The sequence below is a fragment of the Micropterus salmoides genome, unplaced genomic scaffold (assembly GCF_014851395.1).
Source record: "Micropterus salmoides isolate LMB-PRFRI ecotype aquatic unplaced genomic scaffold, ASM1485139v1 Ms_hic_scaffold_4, whole genome shotgun sequence".
Taxonomy (NCBI): Eukaryota; Metazoa; Chordata; class Actinopteri; order Centrarchiformes; family Centrarchidae; genus Micropterus; species Micropterus salmoides.
This window is the reverse complement of record NW_024043372.1, coordinates 35,631,510-35,653,235: the sequence shown is the minus strand read 5'-3', so window position 1 is coordinate 35,653,235 and position 21,726 is coordinate 35,631,510. Positions and strand designations below refer to the sequence as shown.

At 39.3% G+C, this 21,726-nt stretch overlaps 1 protein-coding gene across 5 annotated transcripts in view; it reads left to right on the top strand.

Annotated features, from left to right (window-relative positions):
* The window catches only part of cadpsa (Ca2+-dependent activator protein for secretion a), a 202,441-nt gene that overhangs the window by 67,598 nt on the left and 113,117 nt on the right, over positions 1-21,726 (top strand). For all 5 annotated transcript variants that reach the window (XM_038697484.1, XM_038697483.1, XM_038697482.1 and 2 more), the window contains exons 4-6: positions 10,142-10,222; positions 10,599-10,835; positions 16,620-16,741. In XM_038697484.1, the coding sequence (XP_038553412.1) occupies positions 10,142-10,222; positions 10,599-10,835; positions 16,620-16,741 (440 nt within the window). The remainder of the gene's footprint in view (positions 1-10,141; positions 10,223-10,598; positions 10,836-16,619; positions 16,742-21,726) is intronic.

The window sequence follows — 21,726 nt, the reverse complement described above, 5'->3', positions numbered from 1 at the left end:
AGTGTGCACAGTGGCCTCCATCATCCGTAAACAGAAAAAGTTTGGAACCACCAGGATTCAGGGTTGTGACCCGAACTCTAACAAAGCTCCAGTGTGTCTCTGTGGAGAGGAGAAGCTTCCAGAAGAACAACCATCTCTGCAGCACTCCACCAGACAGAAGCAACTCCTCAGTAAAAGCCACATGACAGCCCACCTGGAGTTTGCCAAAAGGCACCTGAAGGACTCTAAGACCATGAAAAACAAAATTATCTGATCTGATGAAACAAAGGTTGAACTCTTTGGCGTGAATGGCAAGCGTCATGTCTGGAGGAAACCAGGCACCTGATACCACCTGATACCATCTGATACCATCCCTACAGTGAAGCTCGGTGGAGGCAGCATCAAGCTGTGGGCATGTTTTTCAGCGGCAAGAACTAGGAGACAAGTCAGGATCGAGGAGACAAGTCAGGATCGAGGGAAGTCTAGCCGGAGTCCAGACTTGAACCCGATTGAACATCTCTGGAGAGATCTGAAAATAGCCATGCACCGACGCTCCCCATCAAACCTGATGGAGCTTTGTTTGTAGAATGGGAGAAACTGCCCAAAAATAGGTGTGCCAAGCTTGTAGCATCATACTCAAGGTGCTTCAACAAATTATTGAGAAAAGGCTGTGAATACTTATTTAAATTATTTAAATGTGCTTTTTTATTTTTGATCAATTTGGAAAGATTTCAAACAAACTTCTTTCACATTGTCATTATGGGGTATTGTTTGTAGAGTAAATATAATGAATTTCATCCATTTTGGAATGAGGCTGAAACATAACAAAACTAGGAAAAAGTTAAGCGCTCTGCACTGTATATCATATCATAAATGGCCATCTGAGATGATGAGGCTTCAGTAGGCACAACAATATTTTGACACACTCTAATTTTGATAATGACGTAATTGTCAAAAGCCATTTTCCAAGCAGAAAGGATCTGGTTCCAGCTTCTCAAATGTGAATATTTAATTTTAGATCGACTAGACTATGCTCCCTACAAAAAAAAAAGAAACAATGACAGGAGCAGGAGAATTATGACCTAGGTTTAGTTTTACGTCTAGTTCTACTTTAGACACCAGAAATATTTTGTTTTCTATGCTTAGTTAAAATGATGTCATAACAACAGCCCCTAAAGGTGCTGGGCTGTGTGCAGCCACACTATTCACATAATGTGCAACAATTCCGAGGAGGGGACAGGGCTCTGTAAACTTCTGGTAAATTAAATTTAGAGTCAAGAAAGAATTGCAAAGGCTTTGCCCTTTTGTCCAGTAAAACAACATTTCTCATCTATCTGACTTTCACAAGATGCAACTGCAAACATGTGTGCCTTCCATTACCTGCAATTTTTCCCAGCTTTCTCATTCTGTCTCTGTGTGTAAATTCTGTCCCAGCTTGCTGTTCCTGAAAGGTTAACAAGAGTAGAATATGTAGTATGGTTGATAATCCAGTACAAGTGTGCAGTATTGCTGTGAAACCCTCGTATTCTCTGTGCATATTTGCTCTAACACAAATGACAGGAGAGACCAAATGACCCACAACTGTGCTTCATCAAAGAACTGCTGCTGTCCTGGTTAAACAGAGACCTTGGACAGTTTGAAGTACATCTCCATGGTAATGCTTGGCATTTGGCCTCAGCACTATGTGTGTCTGTATGTGTGTGTGTGTGTGTGCATGTGTGTAAGTGAGAGAGAGAGATATAAAATGTGTGCTCTTGATGATGTATAACTCAAAATAATTCCTGAAACATTTAAATGGTTGTATACTTGTGAACACTGCACAGACCCACACACACACACAAACATGCACAAACACTCCCCAGTGCCCTTTATTGTCTTTTATGTGATCACCATGGCAACTGTACACAGAGGTTACCGCTCATCCCCCTCCCCCATCACTTGCCATGCCAACCCTTGTCCCCTAATCTGAATTCACTGAGTGATTGCTTTTCTTTTAATCACTATCAGGGTTTGGGCCTGTTAATCTATCCAGAGGAGATAGCAATTTTGTGAAATCAGGGAGAGAGGAGAAGATTAGGAATAAGGGGGGTGGGGGGCTGTGGAAAGAAAGATAAGGAAGCAGTGAGGTTATATATCTAATGTTGTTGTTGCTGCTGCTGCTGATGGAGGTCTTTCAGTATTCTTGGTTAAATTATAAATTTCTTGGCTTAAGATTCCTTTCCACCCACCAAACTAGCACATTAGCTCGATGTTGATGGGGCAGGTCTCTGTAAAAATGTGGGCATAACAGTCTCTGATTTCCCATTTCTTGGCAGCCTGAGTCTCATTTCTTACAGACCGGACATAAGCCAGGAGCAGCCTTAAGTCCAAGCTGAGCCAGCATGGCTCCTATCCCAGCTCTCCTACCTCTCCTCTGGGCTGATCACAGCACCCGCTGTCGCTGTGGTTCCTGGTCCAGTTTGATCAATTACATAACACTAGCATATTGAGCAGTGGTACTATGTTAGTATAGGTAATGCCCAGTTCAGAGTGAAATTAAATAAGAAGAAAAGTATCGAGATGGAACACAAAAGTATTGCAGGAGAACGCAAAACATATTCTGAGGGAAAAATATTCAGTAGGATGTATTTTTTGATTATTATGAGAGATGTTTTATGTACTTATTGCCAAACTATCTTTGAATGTGCTTAGATGGGATTCATCATATCATTTTTGTGCCTGAGCCTCAGTAGGTTTAAAAGAAGAGTTGAGTTCCTGTTCAATCAGGATCCAATCTGATTCAGAATTTGTTCGATCCCAGTGTTTGGCTAGGCTCGCCATTTCAACATACTGTAATATTTTATCATTGGTAATGAAACTGTCATATCTTAGTTGTAATTATTGCAGAATACATATTGGTATCATTCCAGTTAGGTCATTTATCTGTGGGTCTAAAGCCAACCTTTCGGGAAAGCTTTTGGTAACTTCAAATTTTAGAAAGAAGTGTTCTTCAGAACAAGTTGTACATGTAGATCTATACAAGATAAATGTGTCATATTGTTTTACCAACTGTGTATCCAAGTTAACGATTTCCTTTTCCAGTAGTTGTACTTTCTCTTTGCATTCTTTTTTTCTTCCATGAACTGTAAGTTTGTGTGTTTTTTTTTTCATTTAACTGGTGTGCTGCAGCCATTTATGTTCCATGACAATATTTAAATATATCCATTACACAATGTATACTTGTGCATCTTTGAATGGTCACTAGTGGCCTGGAGCATATCTAAAGTGCAGGTCAAAGGTCACTAATAGGTGGACTGAGGTCTGGATCCGGACCCAGCCACTGTCCATCTCCGGCCCGCCGACCTACAGTAGATTTATTATTGAGACTTACTACCTCGTGACGGAGTGTTTCTATTTTAACCCGCACAGCATTTCTAGCATTTACTGTACTGGTTTAGCAGACCAGGAAACTCACAGACCAATCGCATGTGCTCCAATCGTCTCATGTGACACTGCTCAGCCAATCGAATCTGTGCATTCCGATGCTTGCGAGTCGAGTCCGCGAGATTCACCAGAGACGTTTTGGAAACACACACGAATTGAGGAGACGAAAGGTTAAAGAGATTTCACATGGCTTTTAATCAAGACTGTACAGATTCTTACATGTACATTCCTCCCACGGGCAGTTCAACACCAGAATATTTTCATAGATCTCCAATGCTGGCTGTCAGGGACAAGCTAGAGCTGTTGTTGAGCAAGAGAAAGTAGGAGTGGTAGCTCTGTAAGAGGGAGTGAAAGAGAAGAGGAGGCATTACAGCTGTTCATTTGTTATGATGTGTTGAGTGTTTATTATAAAATTGGCTAAGACTGCACTTCATCACTTCAAGCACTTTTTACTTCATTTTTTCTAAGAATTAGGCACTTCATTTTAGTTTACTTAAATTTTGAATTTATTAGAGTAGTTATTTATTATTATCCCTCCAGTTTGATGTGAAAACTGACTGAAATATTATTTGATCTGACAGTCCGTTGTTGACTAAAAACATATGTTGATACAACTATATGTTAAGGTACTGAATGATAACGCAAGTTGATGTTCTGGACCTTTGCTTCGGGAAATTTTCTCTAACTGGACCTCTTTGAATTCTAATTGAATACCCCTGCCTTAGGTCTTCCCCACATCACTCCCAGTTAGTTTTCTGATTTGACATAATATGTCTTTGCTTTCAAAAATACATCCGTTTTATGATTTGATAATGCTATTGCTAAGGTTTGGTTAGCCACAAACACGACTTTGGTAGGTTTTTTGGAAAGATCATGGTTTGAGTTAAAAAATATTATTTTAGGGGACCTCCACCATCATGGTTACTAAAATAAACATGCGGTGAAGGTTGGGGAATGACCAACCTCTTCCATGGCTCCGGTCGAAAAGTCAAAATAATTTCCTAATTACTTTTCACAAAGTCAGAGAAAGATGTGAAGGTTAATTCATAAGGACTTAGGAAAAGACATCTGTGGTGCTCAGAGAATCCGACTGCACTTACTCTAGGCTTTTAGACACATGGAAGATAAAGTACTGTGACAAATTCAATGATGCAAAAAGTGAGGTTTCCTGGGCAACACAGAATTACACCTCTTAAAAAATAATTTTTTCAATGTATGCATAGGGTACTTTTTTACTATCAATTAGGCTACTCTAGAAAGTAAAATAGATGGTTGTTAAAAATAAAATTAAAACAAATAGGATTGAAAGGTTGAAATTAATAACATAATAGGAAAAAAAATAATATACAAGTAGAGAAAGTTGAGGCATTTAAATAAAAATGAGGAATTGAGCAAGGGGCTAGAGATAATTATATTCAGACATAAATATATAGAGTTTCCTGGTATGAAGCCTTTGACTTTTTTTGTTATGATGATAGTATTGTTAACTAGAAATTCAAAATGCTTATTTTTCAAGATCCCTCCTAACTTTATGAATTTGACAGAGAAGAAATCAAGTTTTATGGTTTCAGAGCACAGCCAATTATGCCAGGATTTCCATACTTTGTTGGCTTGTGTCACAAACATACAATAGGTGCTCTGTTGTGTTCATTATTCTTATGGCCTCTAAAGGCCTTTGTCACTCGAACATATACCATTTAGTTAATGTTTGCAATAGGTTCACCTTTATTGTCAGTATAGAGTACAGGATTAAACAATGAAACAGGAGTGTCTGCCTGCAGATCTCCACTGTGGATCCAGGCTCCACTCTCAGGTCGACTCCACTGTCAGGGAAGGAAATAAACGCATAAAATACAAAATAAAATTGTGCAATTTGACAGGAAACAGGAAAAGCATGCAAATATTTTATATTAAACCGTGTATAGACTTTTAGTGGAGGCGATTTTGTGGTTGTTTTTTATTTATTTAATTTGCCAACACTGTAACGTGAAAACTATTAATTCCTTAAATGTGGTATGTGTGTATATATATATATATACACACATATCTATATCTAATAGGCCATATCTATATATATATATATATATATAGATTTGGCCTATTTTGTCTACCTAGCATATAACATTTGTATCTATGCCAGCAACATACTGTATATCGTAAACATAAAGCTTGTTGATTAAACATTTGGAGCTGGTCTTTCTCAAAAAACACACTTCTCTTTCATAAATTCCCTTTGAAGAATAATATACTACAGCATTTTACTGCAATCAGCTGCATTTAATATGAAAAAACTGACAACTGTGGAAACTTGATTACATGGACTATAGCTAGTTACTACAAAACTGTGTATTCACATAATGAAAAATATGTAAAAATGAGCATGCATGCAAAATATGTCGATAATTCTGTAAGTATCCTAAATATCCACTTTTAAAAAATGCAAGAGAGATGCATCCACTTTACTCTAAGTAAACTATACTGTAATAGTACTTTTTTACTATTTTACCCACTGTATACACCCACATTACACAGTTAGAAAAGGAGTTGGCAGTAGTGACTAATTTGCATTATTCAAAACATTGAAAAAAGTCTCAATGCATGAGTCTGGGCATATGTTAGACGTCAAAATCATGCCATAAGTATACGCCAATGGTGGCTAGCGTTAGCTCCTGAAGTTGTATGGTAGGATATGCTTTTTATCTTATCGCTGTGGCAACAGGCTAGGGCAGGGTATTTCAGACATCCCTCTCCTCAGCAACACCTTCAAGCTCCTCCTAGGGGATCCCAAGGCATTGATGAGATATGTAATCCTCCCAGCGAGATCTGAGTCAACCCTGGGGGTCTCCTCGTAGTTGGACGTGCCCAGAAGACCCCCAAAGGAATGCACCTCGGAGGCATCCTTATCAAATCCATTTTGTCACCGCTTGTGAACAAGACCTCGAAATACTCCTCCACTTGGGGCAGCATCTCACTCCCACTATTACAGGGAGCCAGGACTCATGCAAATTTCGTATAAAAGCGAGTGACTAACAACACAAAAGAAAGATAAACAGGAAAGGTTTGCATCACTTCTTTGGGGTTATTGTAGGTAAAGGACAGGCTGTAGCTTCCTGGAGAGACAAATCCAGACTCAGATTGTTTAATGGAGGTTGAGATTGGCAGTGAAATTCAGTATTTCACATACTGTAACTTTAATGTGAGAACAAAACCTTGCATTCCTGCAATCTGAGGCACCAGGTTCATTCTCTTTTGTTTGATGTGTGCACGCTGCTTTCTCTGTGAATATCATGGGGAGAGATTAACAACATGGGAGTGTATACACAGTATGGCGCTGCACACTTTTTGATGTGTGTATTCTGTGGTGCATATCAAAGTGTGTGTGTGCGTCGTGCATGCCTGGGAGACAGCCGTAATTCAAACGTGCTTCTCGGTGGGTGTTCTGGCAAGATGTTAATGCAGACAGTGGGAGAAAATCAATTGAGAGAGTGAGAGAGAGAGTAGAAGAGTTATAATTTACGTTATATCTGCATTTGTTGTTTTTGGTTTTTGTAATTTATAACTGCCAAAGTGAATGGTCTTTATTGGATTAACCTTGCTATGTCATATTCAAATGTAAACCTTTTTTTGATTTCATTGCCTTTATTAGACCTTTTTATTTTAGAAGACCTGCAGCAGCATTCTGCACCTTGTAAAACTATAAATACATACTGGTTTATTAAGAAAGTCTTAAGTCATGGTGGAAATAAATGTATCAAATACCTAATCCCTGATTTCAGTTCTTAAATTAACTCTTTCATGTTTACTTTTTCCAAACTCTATGACACTATCACAATTATGGAAATTGTTCCCACCACATTAACAACAGCATTTGTTGTTTGTTCAAGCAACCTATGTTTATGTTTTCCTGACTAGCAACGTGGTCATGTGAATAATGACTGTGGCTGTAACATGCTATCTCCTTTTAACCATGGCCACAGTGCATTCGCGGTGACAAACTTACAGAGAATTATCTGACTATTGATTTCCCTTCACATTTCTGGAGCCTCTTTCAGCTCTTTCTTTTGGTTTTTGGCTAGGGCTGCAACTAACCATTCATTTCTATAAATCTCAATAAATCTGCTGATTGGTTTATTTAATCTATTGAATATTAGAAAAGTGAGAATTATTTACAACTCAAGATGTGTTCATATTGCTTGTTTTGTTTGACCAACAGTCAAAATCCCCCAAAATACTCAGTTTACTGTTATATATGACAAAGAAAAGTAAAGAATCTTCACATTTGCAAAGCTGGAACCAGGGAATGTTTCAAAGTTTTGCTTGAAAAAGATTAAAATGATTATTGTTGATAGACTAATATCAATTTATTGACAAATCGTTTCAGCTCCATCTTCTGTCCACAAACTCTACTCCCATTCAGAGATGCTCACGTCTTTGAGCTAGAGTCCAAATCAAGTCTCAAGTCTCTTGTGGTTATTACGAATGTTGTATCACCTGTTGCGTTCAGTCCAGGTTGCTAATAAAACTGCATGGCTATAAGGAATTCTGTAACTGTAACCAGTTTTTCATTTACAGAGCACAGCCATGTAATGTGCAATGCAATTATTGACAGCTTAGTAAATACTGTAAGTCAACACACTCCAGAGACTCTTAAACCCAGTGTAACGTTAACTAAATAAAAGTGTGACGTTGCACAATCAACAATAAACCTGTAACCTGTTTTTAACTTACAGAGCACAACCATGTAGCCTAATGTACAATGTGTCTACAATTACTGACAGCTTCTAAACTACTGTAAGTTAATAAACCCTGTTGACTCTCAAACCCAATGTAATTTATAACTAAATAAAACTGTAACGTTACATGATCAACAATAAACCTGTAACTTCTTTCTAGCCAGTGGCAACAATAATTAAGGTGATGGCAGCCAGCGGGACGTAAATATTTACGTTTATCGACCACCACAAGTTTGGCACGTAAACAAACGCTCATTCATCTTTTCATAACGAACGACAGTCGGAGTTAACCTCACGTAGGTCGTAGCTGAAGCAAGAAGCAAGCTAACATTAGATGGCCAATGCTGAGCTAAACATGTTTACTCACCACAGGTTACTAACCTATTTGCGTTCAGCGCTTCTTTGTTTGGGTCTTGTTTTATGAATTTTTAAAGCCAAAATTTATGATGAATGGCTCAGCAGCCGGCAGTGTTTGTTGTCCTCTGTCACGTGCGGCCACGCGCAGCAGATGCTACGTGTTACGTAGGCAGGTTATAGGTAACAGAGGGAGGGAATAACAGCAAGCTCATCAGACGTTTCCTAAAAATAAACGTTGTTCACGAGTCCCGCGGTGCCCAGCACCAACACCAGCCAGGAGACTGACAGACAGCTGTGAAGCATTAAGCAGCAAAAGAAACCAACTCCCAAAGCCAAAAGGAGAGTGAGGTGGAACACACGTGTCTGCTGAATGTGTAAATAGGCAACATTCAGCTAACACATCAACCCCAACAACTTTATATAGTGATTATATGCTTTTCCATATATAGTTTTAGTTGCTTAAACTTATTTCATCATTGCATCTTAATTATAAAGGTGGCAGATCAGAGAATGCTTTAATAATCTTATTAAAAAAGGCTGTTTTAAGTTTTTCCCAATTTAAAATTAGTCTTTTAACTGAAAACTGATGGAGTTTTTCAATAATCCTATTGTCTCTGTAGACGTTGATGTCATGTCAAGCATTTTGCTAACAACTGCTAACCTACAGTACACCACATGTGTCTTGCTCTCTTGTGTGCATACATCACACAAACACACCTGTGTGCTTGTCTGCGGATGGCAGAGAACCCCGTCATGCTGCTGACTGACCACAACATGGTTGTGTGACACTGCCATTAGCCTTCTCAAGCTCCCCCTAATCAGCAGGCAGGGCTGCAGAGGGAGTATTGATCCTCAGGGCAAGAGCGACTTATGGAATTCAATCATGGTCATCAGATTGATTTCTGCTCTGTGTTTCGCTGGTCTCTGTAAGCAACAAGGCTTCTCTTGGCCAACTGGAAAGGGAAGGTATTGACAGAAGCAATAATATCCCCAAGAGGGCATTCTTCACTGTGATTATGGGCACAAGCAGGCTTGCTCGACAAGCCTTTTGAGAACCTTCAATTAACACTGTACTACACAAGGCTTCACACCCTCTATAAACATAAAATGGTTGGTGAAGGATCAGGCCCCAGACTGTTTAAGTTGTGTAGTTTGATTTGCAAGTGAAACAAGCATGCAGGTTATATGTTGCGTAACAGATCCTGATGACTCGAATCTTTTTTCTGCAGTAAGAAACAACATTAAGCAATGGGGGCACTCACAGCAGCAGCTCCATGATGGATGATGATGGAGTTTCTTCTGAGTCGGAGTCTTCTTTTTTTTCTTTCCTTTTTGTCATTCTAAATCAGTTTCAAGGAGGACATTTTTGGCACTGTTCACATTTTGGTTTTTGTTAAGTTGTTAGTCAGAAAGTACCAGTTCTCCATTTCAAGCACCGTGTAAATACATACTTCTCAAGAGAAACTAAAACTAAGAGGTGGATTCTTTTCAGTAACTTTAACCTTATCATCTACCCTTGATAACAGTTTCCTTTTTGTTTGTTTTCATTTTCCATTATTGTCATTTTACTAATTACTGTTGTTTAAAATTAAAAATTTTGTTCTGGGTCCATATGTGAAGTCAGATGGGTTTTCTGTCTGTTTCCCCAGCTGGACAACCCTGATGAGCAGGCAGCCCAGATCAGAAGAGAGCTGGATGGGCGACTGAATATGGCAGACCAGATTGCTCGGGTAAGGAACAAGGATGGATGGATGGATCACGATGAATGTACAAATGGATGAGTGAATGTATGGATGTATGGATGAATGAGGAGAGATGAATGGATAAGCAAATAGAAGGAACGGTTAACTTTATATCCTAACTATTGATAATTTCAAGGACTTAACCTGAATATTGTTTCAGGTCCTTGAAGTTTGAGATCTACAGTATTCAGATTTTACATTATTAACTGTTTTAATTTAATGTTTGACATGAGTTTAGAGTTCAGATCAAAACAGACTTTGTTTATGTTGCAACATTATTTACAACTGGTGCTGTTTAATGTTATTTTGTTCATTCACTGAATCACGCTCAATAATTAATTAGCCGCCTTCCTGTTTTGGTCAGTATGGTGGAAGGTTTCCCAGGTTTGCATCCAGAGAGATGGAGGCCATGTACATTGAGGAACTGCGATCCTCTGTAAACCTGCTGATGGCCAACCTGGAAAGCATGCCAGTGTCCAAGGGAGGAGAGTTCAAGCTGCAGAAGCTGAAACGAGGCCACAATGCCTCCATCATGGACATGGGCCAGGAGGATGAGAACACGCTGTCCAAATCTGACGTGGTGCTGTCCTTCACCCTGGAGGTTGGTGGACCTATTGATGATGTTGGTTTACTTATTCCACGGCATTCATTAAACAATGTAAGGACAGAGAGATAGTTGACATTAACAGCCATTATGTGATCTTTCAGGATAGAAGAAGGGAACTCCCTAATATATTGTGTTTGGAGTGGGTTTGCATTGTCCAAAATGAAAAGGGTAAATTCTCTGGGAAGCATAAAATGTATTTGAATATTTATTGTGGGCCTCACAGTTTCCCTGAAGGAAGCATTAGACAACATGACAAGCAAATAGGAATTTGTGCTAGGAAGTGAGAGAGCTTTGCAATTACTTGGTGGAGTTTGGCTTAAGAGACTCACATGATTGAAACATTTTATTATTGAGTAAATTTTAACATCTATATAAAAAGCTAAACATGGGAACGACCTGACCCGATATGGGGGGCGTAATCGATTTTCGCTGTTCTGACCGTCTGGCAGGCCGTCATCTTGCTGAGGTTGAAGGACAGCGATAAGATTAATTTCTACCTCAAATTCTGTCATAGAAGAAGAGCTTGTTTGGCAGAGGCGGCTTTTATCGGCCTCTGCTGGCGAACCGTAGGAGCCACTCATTCTCTTCGTCTCTTCAATACGAAGAGAAAGAACCCACCCACAGCCCTGTAGGATGTTCTGTTCTCAAGCTGTCGCCTGTAAAGCATGGGAGTGCTTTTGGTCATAAGAATATTGTTTTTATCAATATTTCAATGTTTTGGAAGCTTTATGTTATTTGGAACATGGTTGTATGGAGAGAAATAATGTTTTGAAGATAACTCCCAATAAAAGTGAACATATAAACAGTAAATATGGCCAAAACATGGACATTCACCTGGTATATTTTTGAAAGATTGTGTAATAACTGTTGTGTATCAGTTTCTTTTCATCAAATTTACTGTTATATACAGTTGTATATATTCAGGTGCATTATAATCTACCTTATGATGGTTTTGATGGTTTATTGCATTAAAATATAGCTATAGCTAAATATCATATTTTTTTCAGTTTTTTCATCTTCATGTAGTCTGTAATGGTAAAATAAATATGTTAATGATTTATATTCCTTAGCTTCTGACCTTTCAAAGGAGACCAGAATTATGCATCTAGGCCTAATGGTTGAGGAGATATTACTGATTTATTTTGGGTATGTTTTTTTTTTTTTTTAGGCGTTTTTCCTAGAAATAGTTGCCAGGGTCCACGTGGTTAAAACTATCACAAGAGCAATTAAATGATAAGCATATAGATACAACTCCAGTTCATGTCTGAGCAGATTACTTCTTTTTTAATATACAATTAGACAATAAGCATTATTTATTTTATATAACTAGATGTAGTTTCTCTATTTTTATGAAGGAATATCGCAACTGTTGCATTATCTTGGAAACAGTATGGATGTGTTTTAGGATTGGATTCATTTTTTCCCACATCCGACATAAGAGCCCATTCTTGAATGGAAACATGGTTTATGATCTCATAAGTTAGCGCAAGTTCCACTTACAGGCCTTACTGGTCACTCGACTGAAATGTCATACGTTGGTTATGTGATAATAACTGAGCCATCTCCATGACAACTGAGCAAACTCCCTCTGCCGATCTTTTGCTACTATTCCCAACGAAAATAAAGTGCATTGTAATCGCTCATTCTCTTTGGCTAATTAGAACGTCCAAGTGATCTGGAAGTTACAAATAAATTGCCAATTAAACTAAAGATAACAAGACTATGTCAAAACTATATAGTATATGACTGGAAACTGTATGTACTCTCAGTGGTAGTGTCTACTGTAGCTTTTTTCATTTTGTTGTGCCTGGCAATTTTTCCTCTATCTGCTGTGCTCAGGTCTCTTGCAAAAGAGATCTTGGTTAATATGCTTGCTTGGGAGCAATATCCAAACAGAATGGAGACCCACACATTTAAAACATTGCTCCATAGTGCTACTAGTCAAAAACCTCCACAGGGTAGCTTTAATGTCAGGCGTCTGCACTGTCTGGAGCAGTATTCTACTTTCTGCTTTGGTAGAAATGCATAACACATTTGTACATTCAATTAGTTTAGGGGGGCAGCGAGCGCCTTTCATGCACAGACACCATATACAGGCATGCCGTCGTGTTCTGTGGGTTGAGCAAGGATGAAAGTCTTATCTTTTCCTTTAGTGCATATCCAATTACTCTGCAATGGTAACCGAAATAGGTTTACTTACAATTTGATTCATATTCTTTAGCTTCTGATGTATCAAAGGAGACCAGAAATACCAGCCTAACAGCCTAGTTATACCGGATTCATTTTGGAAATGCTATTTTAGGTGTTTTTCCTGGGGATACAGCTCGGGTTTAAGTAACCAAGGAACTGGCTGTCAGTTTGGTCCAGGGAAGCTGAAAGGTTTAGACATAAAGAGACGTGTTCCTATATATTATTCCACCTCAGTGTCCCCCCCCCCCCCATAAACCACGGCTGGTTTTTCAGGGTTAGCATCTGGAGTAGCTAATGAGAAGAATTGTCTTTTTGAACCTTAATTGGTTGACAGGCAGGTCCATTTCTATGTTGAAAAGAGACAGAGTACAGTATCTCCTTACCCCTCAGATGATAAATTACCTGTCCAATAGCTGTGCCCAGCCTCGCGCCTACACGGGTGTTTATCCTCCACAAGGATCCATGAAGCATAACAGTCCCGCAGCATCATGATTATTTTACTGTCTCTGTTTCTAGCATCTCAGAGAAAAGAGACACTTTCCATCTTTTCTAGAGTATAAAGAATGTAATGAATACATTGTGGGTGAGGTGGGAGAAATAATATTTTTTGTACAATGAATGTTTTCTGTGGTCTAGCAACACCTGCCAGAATTTGTGCTTCTCTCATTGGGGTCTGACCAAGATAAAGAGACATTTACTCACGACAGTAATCAGTTTCAATTACTTCAATAGGCTTTGAAAATCCTCCACGCCCAGGCATCAACATAAACAATTCCCACACTGGACAAAATACATGGAAGCTCACTAATAACAAAACCATTGAGAGTGCAGACAACAAATTCAAGCTATTATCAATCTGCAAGAATTGAAAGTGAGCAGGTTGAGATTTACAAATGTAAATTAACATTTTTTTGTCTTGCAGAACATTGACTTTATGTTTGATCAATGCATTGTTTCTCTTGTGTGCAGGTGTTTTGGCAGATGATGAAGGTGCAGTCAAACAGGTTGACAGTGGAATTTACACGCGTACTGCCAAAACTGAGCTCTTAGCTTTGAATATATCAATCAAATAAGACCCTTGAGCTGACTTAAACCTAAAAAGTTAGTTTTGAGGCTCAAAATTACACTGAATACTCGCTTGCTCTCTACAATTGCTCTGTGTTTGCATAAATGCAGGACTATCTATAGCAATAATAATAATACATTTTATTTATATAGACTCAAGGTCACCTCACAAAACAACATAAAACAGTGCAGCAATAAATCAATAAAATTAACAACTATAATTCTAGTGCATAAAATCAGAGTACATAATATTGACAGCATGCTTTATTGCCATTCATTTGGGGGCAGCTCCTACTGCACAGTGTCCCCATCACTGCCCTGGGATCTTATTATTAGGACCAGAGGGAAGACTGCCCCCTACTGGACCTCCAACACCTCAGCCGACGCGCTCTAAATGGTTCGTAATCGTTCCGTCTTTTCTGGGTATTAAGCATGATCCATGCAGTACTGCTGCTGGGGGGCTGTCCGTAGCGCCACGCAACTTTTCAGAAGTCTTCCCTCATGGAGAAAAGAAAAGACAGATCACAAACAGCTGTTGTGTGAAATGTAATTGTAGCAAAATGGCCACATATGATAATATTAATAATTATATTTTTCTTATTATAATAATAAGACAAACATGCCTGATACTTTCACAGTCAGCCCAGGCGTACATGCTTGCAGCTATTAGACCAACAAGAAGAGAATTACAATGTTATCTGTTTTTTGTTCTTTTTTTTCCAACCTAAACACGGCCTTTGTGGATATTTTAACACATTTTAACACTAAAGTAAGTCTCTAAATCAGAGGTAAATAGGCCATTTTGCATTTACAACACCACAGTTTAAATGGCTGAGTGTTAAATGGCTCAATTTATTAGGACCTGAGCATGAAACATGCAAGGAAGTTGTTGTAACCTCAGTGTACATGCTCACATCTCTACTAACATTTACATGTATGATAACAGTATCATCCTGAACACATCCATATGCCAACATTCTCTCAAAGTCATAGCACCACCTACTGGCAACAGGAAGTGTCAGGTTTTACGCTGTGATGTACTACTCCTAGCAGGTTTTCCACACCCACCTCAAAACACTCTCAGAATAGCCTTTGATGACACAGAACATTGAAGTGAAGTGAAGATCGTGAGTTTTTGTGTAACGGCTTGTTCTTGGCACGGTGATGATGTTCGATGCTTCGTCATGAAACAGGAAGTTGTTGTAACTTCACTGTACATGCTTATATCTGTACTAAATTTCACAAGTTTGATAAGGGTCAGGCCTTAAACACATCTACAGGCCAATATTTACTCATACTCATAGCGCCACCAGCTGGCAGCAGGAAGTGACCTTTCAATGATGCAGCCCGCACCCTGTTTCACCTAGATGCACAGAACGTTTGTTACATGTATCATCCAGAGATGCACAAAAAAGTCTCTTGGGGCCATACCCAAAACCCAACAGGAAGTCAGCCATGTTCATTTGAATGTGCAGTGTCAGCCAATTTATGGTCTTTTACAGGGTCCGTACTTTAACAAACTCCTCCTGCAGACTTAATGGGATCCACTTCAAATTTTTGCTGTGCAATCTAAAGACATTGATGATGAAAAGTTGTGCTATCTGTGAGTGTTTGTGGAAGGGCGTGTCCGCGGCGTGGCCTCCAATATTGATGATTCGCCATGCAGGATGTTATTGTAACTTCCGTATACATGCTCACATCTGTATAAAAACATGTTTGATAAGAGTCTCGCCCTGAACACATCTATATGCCAATATTTGCTCATAATCATTGTGCCATCTACTGGCAACAGGCAGTGACTACTTTCATGCTATGAAGAAGTACTCCTTCTTTTTGGATTTGGCAAGTTCGCCAAATCCACTTCAAAACTGTCTTAGACAATTGTTGATGTTTTGTTCTGAAGCTTGTGAGCTTTAATGTCATGGCGTGTCAGCAAAGCTCCATGCTTCGCCATGAAACAAGAAGTCGTTGTAGCTTCACTGTACATGCTCAAATCTGTGCCAGACTTTACATGCTTGAAAACGGTCCATCCCCTAAACACATCTAAATGCCAGTATTCACTTATAGTCAAAGTGCCACCTACTGGCATCCGGAAGAAAGCCCTGTATTACAATCATCATTCGAATTAAATGACATTTTCACAGTATGGTCCAAAACATGTGGTAATTCACAGCTGCGTTTGCCGCGACAAGCCCCAGTGCTTGCAGCAGCTTTAATTCCAGTTGTTTTCATTAAGCCCCCAAGAACAGCGCAGCCATCACAATTATTGCTAGGGACAATTCAGTAGTCTAAATTTTACACCCTTGCACCCTTGTCATCTCAATGCACAAAGTTGTTATTAACAACAACTGCATCTGTTTGTTCAGATATATTGGTATACAAAATGGAAGAGACAATGTTGGCTTTATTTTTTCTTAGTTGCTGTGCAATTTGAGGCTTCCCCTTATCCCCCCTCTCTTTTTGTAAATGTGTATGTGTGTGCGTGTGTGTGTGTGTGTGTGTGTGTGTGTGTGTGTGTTGCAGGTAGTGATCATGGAGGTCCAGGGTTTGAAGTCGTTGGCTCCAAACAGGATTGTTTACTGTACCATGGAGGTTGAGGGAGGACATAAACTGCAGACGGACCAGGCTGAGGCCTCAAAACCCACGTATGTACCGCACATTCACACATACAACATACACACAGCGCAAAACAAAGCCTCCATCACCTTGATCTCACCCTTTTTGGTAGATTTATGACACAAGGCCTAGGTATCTAGCCTGCAGACTACTGTTTCTGTACATGATAAACATAGGTACATGATGTAGTGTGCTGTTAACCTAGTGCTTTCATAGGATTTGCCCTCTGTGATGGTAGACTCAAGTTTGGTGCCTTTTATGTCAATGGCTCATATGTTTTCATTAAATGGAGCATTATGGTTGTTCAGGCAGGTGTGAAAGTCAATGGTTACATGCTACATATACTCTATGTAATCATATATGTCCATATCCTATCAAATTTAACTTTGCAGTCCATATAATCATGGTGGTGCTCATTGTGCATACTATAACACTACTCCAAACTCCTCTCCTACTTGCTGCTTTGCAGTTTAACACCCTCATACTCCACCTCCACCAGCATTAGCATTTTAGTTTAGTTTCAGGTGATTTCCAGTTCAATAAAGTGTTGCTTTTATCAGGCTCTGACCAGGCGGTTTGTGAGCTCAGGGACAGACTGTTTTGTGTTTGCTCAGATTTGTTCCAGAGCATCACATGAGCAGAGCAAAAATGTATTGGTGACACATCAGAAAGACTATGGTTGTGTAAGTATAGGAATGTTGTTGTAAGAAAGTATGTTCTCAACAGTGTTTAGACTTAGGCAATCGATGTGGGCAGTGAATGACTCCCTCCTTAGTGGCCCCCCAGTAGTGTCAGTCTTGGCTTGGTCGAGATCTCCACCCTCACAATTCTTTTTATGAAATGCAAGATAGGTCTCCAGTATTGCTCTATTCAATATTCTGAATAGCTACTACTTACCTTAAGGAGCCCTGTGTATAAGGTTAAGCTGTAAGAGTGGAAGTGTCGACTGTTATAGGAGAATGATTAATCAGCTTCCATTCAGAGTCCTCAAAAACATAGTCAGTGTCCATTTCCCATTTCTTCCTCTTTCTTTCCTTTCTGTAATAAAGGATAGAAAACATTTAGAATTATGTTTTTCTTAAAATTCAGTTAGGGTATTTGGCCCAGGCCTCTTCTAAGGCATTCATTTCTATGTCTTGTATTTTTAAGGCAAATATAAAATTAAAAAGAAAAGAAAATAGAAACAAAAAACTCAAACTACCCTATACACCCCCTTTTACCCCACTTACTCTGTCAGACGTCTGTCAGTTGGTTTGGAGCCATTCTAGCTGCCATTTGACGGGGGTGCTGCTTTTCTCGTCTTTCCTTCTTATACCGTTATTCTTTTTCTGTGGCATAATGCTATTTTCAGTATTTTCACTTATGAAGGTAAATGTGGTACCAAATTATTTAAGTTAAGTTACTGAGTAGAGATTGGTACAAGACATCTATTCTCTATGCCTCCAGAAGTCCTTAAGTAGCACTGTTGAGGGAAGTATTTAGAAATCCAGAAAACCTATTATATAGAAATATATTTTGAACATGGGTGCGGGCACTATCAGGTAAAGACAGTACATAATGGAACTGGTTTATCATTGTAATATATATTCATTTATTTTATGTTAGTTATTTGCAGGAAAAAGAGCAGACAAACTACTGCTATAAACTGACTGATTAATCAGCTGACATAGTGCAGTGTATGTTTGTCTAATCTAAGGTCTCTTTTAAGCGAAATGTTGACTACTGTTGGCAGTCCCAATCAGAATCTGCTTTAACTGTTATTAAGTTACTATGTTACAAAGAAACAATGTTATTATACAGGGATTGTTTGTGGTACATCAGTGGTTGGTGTACTCACCTAGGACAAACCGACTGTTCTGTTTCTGTTGTTGGCTTTTTGGCAAATAGTCCCATGACAGTGCTGGGGGGTTTGTTTAAGTCAGGACAGCACTGTGATTGTGGAGCTTCTGAGAGCTGAAAGAGAGAAGGTGGAGAGGAACAGAGGAATCCTACACAGGTTGGTGGACACCACACTCTTTTTAGCCTGACAGAGGCTGGCTGGCCACAGAGAACATGCTGGACTGGGAGCCACTGACTCTAATGAGGGGGATTTCTTAGAGCTTGTGAAGTTGCTGGCTCATTATGACTCAGCAGCACCTGAGTAACCCGGTGATCCAAGTGACATATCTCAGTCCCAAAAAAGTTTATTGCAGCTAGAGACACAAAAACAATAGTCAAGCAGAATTGCTCAGACAAGGCATTTTATGGATGCTGGGTGTTGTTTGTGTAGCACAAAGACTTTTTTCGGTACACTTGAGACCTTGTACTACTTTTTAACTTCAAGGTTTTACATACTATAAGAGGAGCAGAATTACATGCAACTGGAAAGAACTGACACAAGATGAGCCTCCAGGAAGCAGGCCACCGAAGCAATACAGAGCCTCCCCGAAATTCTTAAAGCCTTGCACCGTATCCAACTCCACAACAACAGCACACCCAAGGAGGCCTCTGAAGCTGACGGTCTGCGCAGTGGACGAGTTTCGCTCTTTTCATGTATTATGTTCTGAGTTAGACATGAATCTTACCACCGATGCAGTCCTGCCATGCCTCACCAAACGCAGTTTCAGCCGTTTGCAGCTCATTAAGACCTAGTTGCGTTTGTGAATGGATGAGGCCAGACTGTCAAATCTCACTTTGCTGTCTGTAGAGCTGGACATAAATATTGACCAGAACAAAGTGGTTGGCAGGTTTGGCACCATAAAGGAGAGGAGGATGAAAATTAAATGATATGTATATAGTTTTGTTCGGATTATTTGTGGAGGATCGTTAAGTGGACCAAACCAGTGGACGGAGCAGGCCCTGCTCAGCAGGGACAACAATTGACCCGTCGCTAAACCAAGCCCCCCTTTGTTACTGTTGCTAAGTCCGACAAACTGTCGGACCTCGGATTTATCACGGCGCTGCCACTGTCTATAACTACACTCCCTGAAGAAATATTGCCAGATTTTTGGAAAAACAAAAAGAGTGATCTCAGAAAGGGGACAGAAATGTTTGCATTATACCATTATACATTTGAAGGTTATATTCAGGGTAGTGAACCACTGCATCACCTGACGACTGAGACAGAGGACAACAATATTAAGGATTAATACTGCTCCTGTAAAGCTGGGTAGGTCTCTATTCACTATTACAGCAAAAACAGTAGGGCTTTATAACTTTACATTCAGTAGTAAGTTAAGTTAGGTAACGTAGCATTAACTTACATTTTTCTGGATTTGTTTTAGCATGTAAAAATATTTAGCAAAAAATATGATTTGCTATTTTCCAATATAACTACGCTAAATTAACACAATTTCAAAAAACTTTTTTAAATATGACCTTTTGCAGTCTGTATCCACCCAAGAAACATTGACCATTTAGGGTATACATTTATAATTTCCGTTTTAATTTAAAAATTAAATGTGTCAACTTTTAAAACATTTTATAAACAAGTAGTTAGCTGCTGTCTTTCAAGTTTTAAAAAAGTGAAAAAAACGGAAGAATAGTCATTCACATGTATGTTTTGAATGCTGGAAACAAATCATATCTTACAAAGCTACTAAAATTTATAAACAAACATTTCTTTTTTTATACTACTTTTTTCCCTGTCCAGTTGGAAGCATTCTCACCAGTGACAATTCTAAGCTTCCAGTCTTTGAACATTGCTCCATTCAGGATTTGAGCAGCCACAGGTAGACTGGATGCAGTGTTGTGTGGGAGAGTTTGGGTAAGTTGAAGACCAGCCAAGCTGCTGCATTCTGGATGAGCTGAAGAGGATGGATGGCACGTCCAATTGGGAACACCAGAGTTCTCAATGGTAATGGATAGTTCCTGCACAGTAGAGGCCTTCCTTAAAAGAAAGAGCAGTTCGGCCTCACATTCAAAGGCATGGTCTCTAAAGACTTAAATTTTGCTTAGCATGATAGCTAGTTAAGTACCATGAAACTTCAATTAAAAGCCTTGTCCCAAGTAAATGCCCTTACTGGCCTGGTGTGGCTACACATTTTGACAAAAACTGTACCGTACATGCAGGTCTCAATTAGAAGCCTGGTCTGATTTTCTTTGGATGTAGGGGTCACCTGCTTGAGCTAGTTCTAAGCTGCTGAGATATGACATTAAAAAAAGAATGTTTAACTTTTGTCAATATGGACATGTTACACATCATACATTGGTTAGATTCTCCACAATTCTATCGTTCAGTTAATTTTACGGACAATTAACAATGAGCAACAGTGTGTTCTTGAGGCTACATATTTGTGCAAAAGGAAGTAACGGCCTGTCCCAAATAGACACTTGTCACAAATATGGGCAGGGTGAGTTCAATAACAAATAAAAGCGTGGGCTTTTTAATTGGTAATTTCCTTGAGTTTCCGAGTTCCCTGTTCAGTAGAGGATGTGAGTAATATCTGAGGTGTGGGTGGGATGTTAAATGGATTTCTCCACTGTAAACATTATTACTCTGCACAACCACCTGCCTCATATCAATATCTCTGCAAACACCAAGGAAATATGGCAGTGCTGTACATGAAAAGCACTGATACAAGTCCAGCACTTACTGCAACTGTTGCGCGTCCTATGTCCTGTCGTTTAGCCACAATGGGCCATCTTAACAAAGTATATAATGTCACCACTAGGATGTTCCTGAGACTCTCCTAACTTCTAAGCTTAAAAAAGCGCTTGGTTGACCCTTTTGCCATGGGTGACATCCTGTTTCTTTGGTTGACAAATGACTGATTGTGTTCTTAGCAGTCTAGTCCTTAGTGCAGTTCTTAGTGTTCCAGTCCTTTTTGAGAAGTTACAGGCAGTCCAAACATGAGAGCTGGTTAATGTGCTTAAATTCTTTGTGAAAATATATGGCATCAAAAAATCCAGGGTTTCCATAACACTGCAGCAGTGCTACAGGCCGATTGTCTCCATGTCATACCGCATAGATGCAGTAATCCATGCAAAAAGGAGCCCCGACCAAATGCTGAGTACATAAATTAACCTTTTTCAG